The sequence below is a fragment of the Theobroma umbraticum genome, unplaced genomic scaffold, assembly GCF_002168275.2.
Source record: "Theobroma umbraticum cultivar Fairchild unplaced genomic scaffold, ASM216827v3 scaffold_20.0, whole genome shotgun sequence".
NCBI lineage: Eukaryota > Viridiplantae > Streptophyta > Magnoliopsida > Malvales > Malvaceae > Theobroma > Theobroma umbraticum.
In genome coordinates, this window is record NW_018397266.1 from 1,984,137 (window position 1) to 1,992,222 (window position 8,086).

The following is an 8,086-nucleotide window of genomic DNA, read 5'->3' on the forward strand; positions in this document are numbered from 1 at the left end:
ATACTTGACAATGAAGTTCGCGGTTATGGTTAAGCTGTCGTTGTTTTAAAGCATGAAAACTATGGTGCTGGTTATATTCCTTTTCTGAGAAAAATTTTGCAGCTGGCATGGGATAAAAACTGTCATTCAAAGTAATTAAAATTAAAAAAAATAAACTAAACAAAAAACTGTCTTAATCAGGACTTTAAATTCACACTTCACTTAATTATATCATCTACTTGACCGCATCGATTCTCGATCTCTCTTTTTCAATTCTATGATGCACTGTATTTTCGACAGTCCGTTTCTCATTTTACGAAATATCCACGGCCGAAAACTAGCTGTCACTGTAAGGAGTAACAGGTCAGTGATGTTAACAACTATTTAGTAGATAATAATAAAGTAATGTGTGGGTTTTTGTCTGTTTATTTATCTCTAGTGGTTGGATTAGGTCTTTTCTTAGGTTCTTTTTTTGATTGAGAAATTTCCTACTTTTTTATAGTAGAATGACAGAAATACCCTTTTTATTTCCTGATGTGACATCCTGGTCCCTCTTTATTACACATATATGGAACCAAAGTGGAATAGCTGAGTCCCGATGGGGGAAAGTCTTGTTGATCCTGTTTTTGCCCTTTGCATGTCAGAAAAGACCAAAGTGCTCTCAAAATTCTCAACAGTAACAAAACACTGCTGCGTACAACAACACAACACCCTCTTAAGTCTTTAAGTTCTTAGTTTCAACTAACAAACTCCGAACTACGGAAATTGTTTTTCCAATCAATTGTTTGTGTCAGGCGTGGGCAAGAAACCATTTTATTTTTTCTTCTTTTTGGGATTGAAATTCCTTGGTGTTTTCCTGCAGAAAAAGGAAAAAAGATAGATTTGCTGGGGTGTGTGTTTAATTTTTGTGAAAAGATTTTTACTGTGTGAGGCCCTGTGGGAGAGAGAGAGAGAGAGGGAGGGTGATGATAGCAAGTTTGTCTGCAAGTGAGTAAGAAGATACGAAATAAGAGAGAAAGAGAAAGAGGGGAAGGGAAGGGAAGGGCTGTTCATGCTGCTCTCACGCACCATCCCATGTCGTTATGCGGCTAATGGATTGGGTCCACCGACCTGTAGGCCTTACCTTCTCTCATCTCTCTCTCTCTCAACTCACATTTAATTTGATTTTCTAAGGCAATTTGAAAGAATTGAGCAAAATCAGGTAATAAAATTGTGGGGAGAAATAAAAAGGGTAAGAGCGAAAGGAATTACTAATAAAAAGAAAAAAAAGGGAAATCTGCTGAGGGGAGGTATATGTGTTAGTGTATCTGCATGACAACAAATCAGAGATGAAACATAGTAGCATCACTTTGTTCACAATTTGGCAGTTAAAAGGAAGAGAAAGAAGTAGTAGAGGAAAGAGAGAAGCTGCAAAATGTCCATAGGTTGATTTCTTTTCCTTTCTCTTCAATCTTTGCCTTTTTAAGGTTCCATTAATCAGTTCGACACAAAAAGCTCGAATCGCCCCTTTCTCGGCTTTTTCAGATAAGATTTCATAGGAATACCGAAAAATTTCAATGTGGGGTTGCTGTTAGATAATGGGTTTTTGAAGAGAAGATTGATAGCTGAGACATAGAAGAATAACTTTTTGAAGAAGACAAGCAGAGAAGAAACAGCAAGAGCCAGGGTTTGTCTAAAGATGGCTGCATCTTCCTCCTCGGGGCCTTTCTTTGGAATTAGAGATGAAGATCAAAACCAGATGAAGCAACAGCCTTCTTCAACACCTACTTCATCCACAGGGCCAGCTCCAGCGCCGCCTCAGAAGAAAAAGAGAAACCAACCTGGAACACCAAGCAAGTATCCAATTAATTTTTATCTAATTATAAGATTCTCCTAATTAATCTAACTAAAGATATTTCACCAATTGAAAGTAAATAGAATTCCTTTTAATTATTTTCCAAGTTGTTCTTGATAGCTATTTCTTTCCTTGTATACATACATATAACGAAAGAGAATAAAAAACACAAGGCAAACCCTAAATTTTGAAAGTTTTTGAGTGGAAATGACGAAGGGTGAATGTTTTTTGAAATTCTTTTCAGCCATCCAGAACATTTCTTCCTTGTAATCAAATTTAGAAATTTCTAATAATTTCTTGTTTGGCATTATTTCTGAACAAAGCAGATCCAGATGCGGAAGTGATAGCACTATCTCCCAAGACCCTAATGGCAACAAACAGGTTCATTTGTGAGGTATGCAACAAAGGATTCCAAAGGGAGCAAAACTTGCAGCTCCACAGAAGAGGACACAACCTGCCTTGGAAACTAAGGCAGAAGACTACAAAAGAAGTGAAGAGGAAGGTTTATCTCTGCCCTGAGCCCACATGCGTCCACCATGACCCTTCCAGGGCACTTGGTGACCTTACTGGCATCAAAAAGCATTACTCAAGAAAGCATGGTGAAAAGAAATGGAAGTGCGAGAAGTGTTCCAAGAGGTATGCCGTGCAATCTGATTGGAAAGCTCATTCAAAGACCTGCGGGACTAGAGAGTACAGATGTGACTGTGGCACTCTCTTCTCAAGGTAGATGATACTGATAATAATCTATAATCTTTCCTTCACATTTTCCCATTAGACGGTTTTTTTGCTTATGGCATGACGCCATTCACCATCTTCTCGACTCTTCTTTTGGTTTGAAGGCATCGATAAAAAGAAAAGGCTCTATAGCTTATGTGCCGTATTCCCACTGGCACACAACAAAGGGAAAGAGGCGTTATAGTTTCTGCTTGGCCTGTTTGGTTAGCAGTTAGATTCCACAGGTGCCATGGGAGCGAAAAGTTTGATGCTTTTTTTTAAAAATTTTTTTTAGTTTTCTTGCGATTGAGTCTCTCTCTCTTCTCCTTCTCCCTTTTTTTTCTTTGATTTTTTAAGTTCAGTAATGAAGATGGTGAGTGCAGAAAACAAACAAGCTTCCACGTGAATAATCTGTGGAAACTGCCGTTGCGAATAGAGGTTCTAGGCTGCTATCCATCAAACAATTAACCCCCCAAAACCAAGAAAAAAAAAAGAGAAAAAGAAAAAGAAAACAGTTCGTCTTTTGTTTCTCCTTGGAACCACCGCCCTTTTTCGTTTTTACTTTTCCCTATTCACGTGCTGCTATGCCATGTAGAGTTTGCTGTGTTGTTGTTGTTACCATGTTTGTTCTCTTGTGGGTTGGCTAGATGTGTTCAGGTCTGTGCTCTTGCAGGTATCCCCTTCAATGATAACGTTAGCCTCTAAACTCTAACCAAACTTCTGCCTCCATAGTCCCTCCCTCTCTCTCCGAGGTTCTAGCTTCGAAATCTGTGGTCTTTTGCGTAGAGAATTGCAGTCTCACCCTTGGGGGTCTGAGCCTGAGAGAGTCGATTGAATTTTCAGGAATTCAAAAGGCAAGAAAGAAAAAGTGAAACCCTGATGGCCTTTTTAGCTTCTTGTTTTAGAAAAACGATATTCTTATAACTGGAAATCAGAGTGTTTGATGAGTTTTGCATTAATTGAAGACAAAGTCCCGAATTGGGCTTCTTGATTGATCACTTTTCACTTGGTTGAATACATTCTCTTGTTGCATTTATTGAACACCAGTTCTTGAAATGGTAGTCATGGTTGATTGATTAATCATTTTCAAGTTTTAGAGAAATTCTTTTGACCTACCCTCTTCAATTTCGCTTCTGTCTTGTAGGCAATTTTAGTTAAAAACTTCCTTTCTCTACGTACTTGTTGGCTTCTACTATCTTTTCACCCTCCTCGTTTTCTATTTCCATTTCAGCATTGCTGCTTGCTAATCGTAATCCTTGCTGCTTTAGGGTTTCTACACTTTTACATTTCCTCTTATCCGAATCCTAAGACTTCTCAGTGTAAGTCTGACTTAGGACACCCCATTCATCAGCTTTGTTTGCCCATGTGGAAAAGCGCTGCCTGTCAATGTAAACCTTCTTTTTTTCTTTTTTTTTTTATTCTTTTCATTTGTAGGCCGGATAATACCTACAATATGAGACAAACAGAAAACAATAAGGGGCAGAAAAAAACATTTAATTGATTAGTTAGCTAATGAAAATTATTTGATTTCATTGGTGCCATTAATCAAAATGCATGGTTTCATTATCTATAATTAAGGTCGTTTGTTTCCACCGGACATCTTAATGTGTCCTTTAGGTAGCTAGTCACAGCTATAGATAAATTCATTGAATTTTTCTTTCCGCAAACGAACTTTCAAAATCCTATAATTGAAGTACTAAACATAGCAGACACGGGTTGCTGTTCAAAGTTTGTTTTTTTAACTCCCTTTCAAGCCGTGTCGTTGTTTTCTTTTACTATCTATCGGCGGGTATCTAATGGTTCCTTCTATTATGACTGTTGCAGGCGTGACAGTTTTATCACTCACAGGGCATTTTGTGATGCGCTGGCTCAGGAAAGTGCAAGGCACCCTCCCTCCTTGAACCCCATTGGCAACCATTTGTATGGAAGTAGCAATATGAGCTTAGGCTTATCTCAAGTGGGTACTCAAATTTCTTCGATACAAGACCAGAATAATCAGACGGGTGATATTTTAAGACTCGGTGGCGGTGCCAGGAATACCCAATTTGATCATCTTCTCCCTCCATCGATGGGGTCGTCATCGTCGTTTCGACCACAGCAACCAATGGTCTCTTCTGCTGCTTTCTTCATGCAAGAGTCCCACCAAAATTTCAATCAAGAACATCAACCTCAACAAGGATTGTTGGGAAACAAATCGTTCCAAGGACTAATGCAGTTTCCTGATATCCAAAACAACCCAGGCAACAGTCCTTCAGCGGCCAATCTCTTCAACCTTAGCTTCCTTTCCAATAGTAGCAACACAAGCGGCATCAATAACAACAATAATGCCAACACAGACAACAATTTATCATCTTCAGGTTTGCTAATCTCTGATCATTTCAACAATGAAAACGGTGCCGGTGGGACAAGCCAAGCTCCAAATCTCTTCTCAAACAACATAATGGGCGATCAAATCACCTCCAACATCCCCTCTCTCTTCAGCTCATCGGTTCAAAACAACAATATGGTACCCCAAATGTCCGCTACCGCATTGCTTCAAAAAGCTGCTCAAATGGGCTCAAATTCAAGCAGCAACAGCGCCTCTCTTCTAAGAAGCTTCGGTAGCTCTTCCTCAAGCGGCACCAAACCCTCAAACTTTGGCGGCATTTTGGGAGATAACACCGGGAACAATCTACATGAACTAATGAACTCAATAGCAAGTGGAAATTCCTCCATTTTTGGAGGTGGGTCCCCAGGGGTGAATACATATGGCACTGGACATGGACAAGAAAACCCATATACAAATAGAAGCAGCATGGAACAAGAAAAGCAGCAGCAAAATTTGAATGTTAGCGCTGGTGGGTCAGATAGATTGACAAGGGACTTCCTTGGCGTCGGGCAAATAGTGAGAAGCATGAGTGGAGGGGTTTCCCAAAGGGAGCAGCAACAGCAACAACAAGGCATGGGGTTAAGCACCTTGGGTTCAGAGAGAAATAATATTACTGCGCCGACAGGCCACCGATCTTTTGGAGGTGGTGGGAATTTTCAGTGAAGGGAAAAAGGAGATAAGAGGAAAGTACAAAGGTACGTAAAATTAAGTGACGTGTTAAAATGATTATATATGATTAAAGTTTACTCAGGATTTCATTGGTAAATGTGTCTTAATGTATTTTACTGAGCATGGATTTTTTTCCTTGGTTTCTCTTTGAATTCTCTGACACAATGTCTTGCATGGGGCAGTCATGAGTTGTAGTACATATGGGTTTTGTTTCTTTTCTTGTCTGTTTGTTTTTATTTTTCTTTTAATTTTATGGGCTGGCAGTGTCACGAGTGCTGCTCTCTGCAATGTAGATGCTCAAACAAAATATCTACCCTTCCAGAGCTCATGCATCATCCACTCCGTCTACTCATTCATCATTAGAATTTTTCAAGCATAATTTATTTCCCTATTTCAAATCTGCACCACAAAAATCAAGGCAAAATTTTGATTCCTTTTGTTTTATTTGGATCATTATACTAATAATATCTTCTATGGTTGTGCATATTGTACATGGAAAATATTAATAAATAATAAATTTTTGACAGTAAAACTAATATATCATTGCATACACTCCTCCTAAATTGAAAGCTATCATTGCACCATTTTATTTGTATGATTTTTTTTTCTTTACAGATACTCTGATTGCAAAAATTGTCTTTTTTCTTCTTTTTTTTTTTTCTCAAAAAAGGGCAATCATATTTGAAGCACCACCCAACGGAGATGTGATATTTCTTACTTCTAGACACAGATTTTTTACCGTGCAGAAAAAATAATTCATGTAAAATGAAACTGCTAGACTTTCTAAATTACCAATTTAGATCATAGACAAAACAAAAAAGAAGGCAAATTTAATCATCTTTGAAATTAATTTCAACTATATTTCTTTTGATGCAATTGATTTTCTCTTAAAACAATCTTCCATTTATGAAAACAATAAAACTTCACTCAGCTTTCAGCTTTTTTATAATCTCATCTTCAATTAATATAGGAAACTATGGTTTTCAAAAAAAAAAAAATCTTCTCTTTAAAATAATTATATATTTATAAGAGATAATTTGAATTTAATTAGAGATAGACTTCTTTTTGGAGATAAAATGTGCTTATTAGATATTTATTTAACTTCGGGGCGCATGAAAAATGGACTTAGTTTCTTTCCCGAAATATTGTCTTTGTCTTAGATCTGAGGGAAGAAAACAACCAAAAGATTCTTGTTTTTTATCATAGAAAGGGCAAAGAGGAGTTCTTGCATGAATATAAATTTTTTTATCCCAAATTCTTCCACCTGCTGCATACATTCTGACTTTCATTCTTTTCAGATTTGTCTACTTATCAGAAAATAATAAAATTAAAGAATAAGATGATGATGACTACGACGATGATGGTGATCAAATTGAGTTTCCTTCTCTTGTCATAGTCATATTATATTGACACAAACAAAAATGTAGCATGCTGGACTATTGTGTGTTGAATTTTCCCCCGTATTAAGCCTGCTTGGCTGCTTGCTATGATCTTAATTATTAACTTTGGCTTTTTTTGCAGATATTGTTGCCATGGAAAGGCCTTTTTACTCTTATCATCTTTTCCATTTCGATACGTCAAGTGAAACAATATGGAGAATTAGAGGCCAAAGGGTTTTTCAAGAATCTGATCAAACCGGCCTAGGCAGCTTAACCCTAAAATCCAAGCTGTATTGTATAAACTTTTTTTCTTCCCCTTAAATGTTAATGGGATGAGTTTCCAAATCAGTCCCAGCTACAATCTTATCATACTTTGGATGGTGACTTTACCCCAAAAAAAATGAAAAATCTTTTCTTGCTTCATTTTCAGTTAGTTCTACTTTATGCAAAGATATTTATTAGCCAGCCGTCCTTGTAGAATAAGGATCAAGTGTCGTTTCTTATTCTCCAGATATGCTTCCAAACCAAGACAATTTTGTTCCAGCAGCCCTTGAGAACGATCGGGTTGCTAGCTACTCGCGACTAGAGAAACTGACCTTGAAAGACATGAAATAGTCATCCCGTTTTATACTTATCAATTATCATGCACGAGTAAAATTTCTTGTGCCATTTCCTTAAATTATTCGAAAGAAAATAAAAAGCATTTAAATTGTTTTGAAATTAGCTAACAGAAAGGTCGGCTTAGAATTCATAATTGAATTAACAAAACTGATAACTTTTTTTTTTATGTGCGAATTTAAACAAAAGAAGATAAAAACCTTACCTTGATTATCCCTTACACATACAGACATATTTATTGTTTTTTTTTAAAGATAGTTTTTATTAATGATGAGCTGGAATGCCGTGGGGAGTCTTCAACGTTGAGATTTGGAGACTCCTGTTGGCATGGAAGCTATCATAAGAAGAGCCTGTTCTGAACAATTACAAAAAGAGTAGCTGCTCAAGGAGCACTTGGCAGCATCTCAACACGGATAATCTTAAAAGCATGTAGAGTTCTGGATAAATCCCGAGACATATTAATTGTTGAGCAAGAATTGATTTATGGGGTATTAGCATGTGACTTTAATGGAGCTTAATTGAGTG

At 37.2% G+C, this 8,086-nt stretch overlaps 1 protein-coding gene across 1 annotated transcript; it reads left to right on the top strand.

The window, feature by feature from the left end:
* Window positions 1–640: 640 nt before the first annotated feature.
* IDD5 (indeterminate(ID)-domain 5) lies at window positions 641–7,366 on the top strand. The gene is made up of 4 exons (XM_021437361.2): window positions 641–1,811; window positions 2,140–2,536; window positions 4,352–5,590; window positions 7,086–7,366. Exons 1-3 carry the CDS (start codon window positions 1,658–1,660, stop codon window positions 5,556–5,558), a joined length of 1,758 nt encoding a protein of 585 aa, XP_021293036.1. The 5' UTR covers window positions 641–1,657; the 3' UTR covers window positions 5,559–5,590; window positions 7,086–7,366.
* Window positions 7,367–8,086: the final 720 nt, after the last annotated feature.

Excerpts from the sequence above, each read along its gene's own strand:
- IDD5 (XM_021437361.2), top strand. The coding sequence starts at position 1,658 with ATGGCTGCATCTTCCTCCTCGGGGCCTTTCTTTGGAATTAGAGATGAA. Across the intron at positions 1,812-2,139 it reads AAACCAACCTGGAACACCAA|ATCCAGATGCGGAAGTGATA; the intron begins GCAAGTATCCAA and ends TGAACAAAGCAG. Across the intron at positions 2,537-4,351 it reads TGTGGCACTCTCTTCTCAAG|GCGTGACAGTTTTATCACTC; the intron begins GTAGATGATACT and ends TGACTGTTGCAG.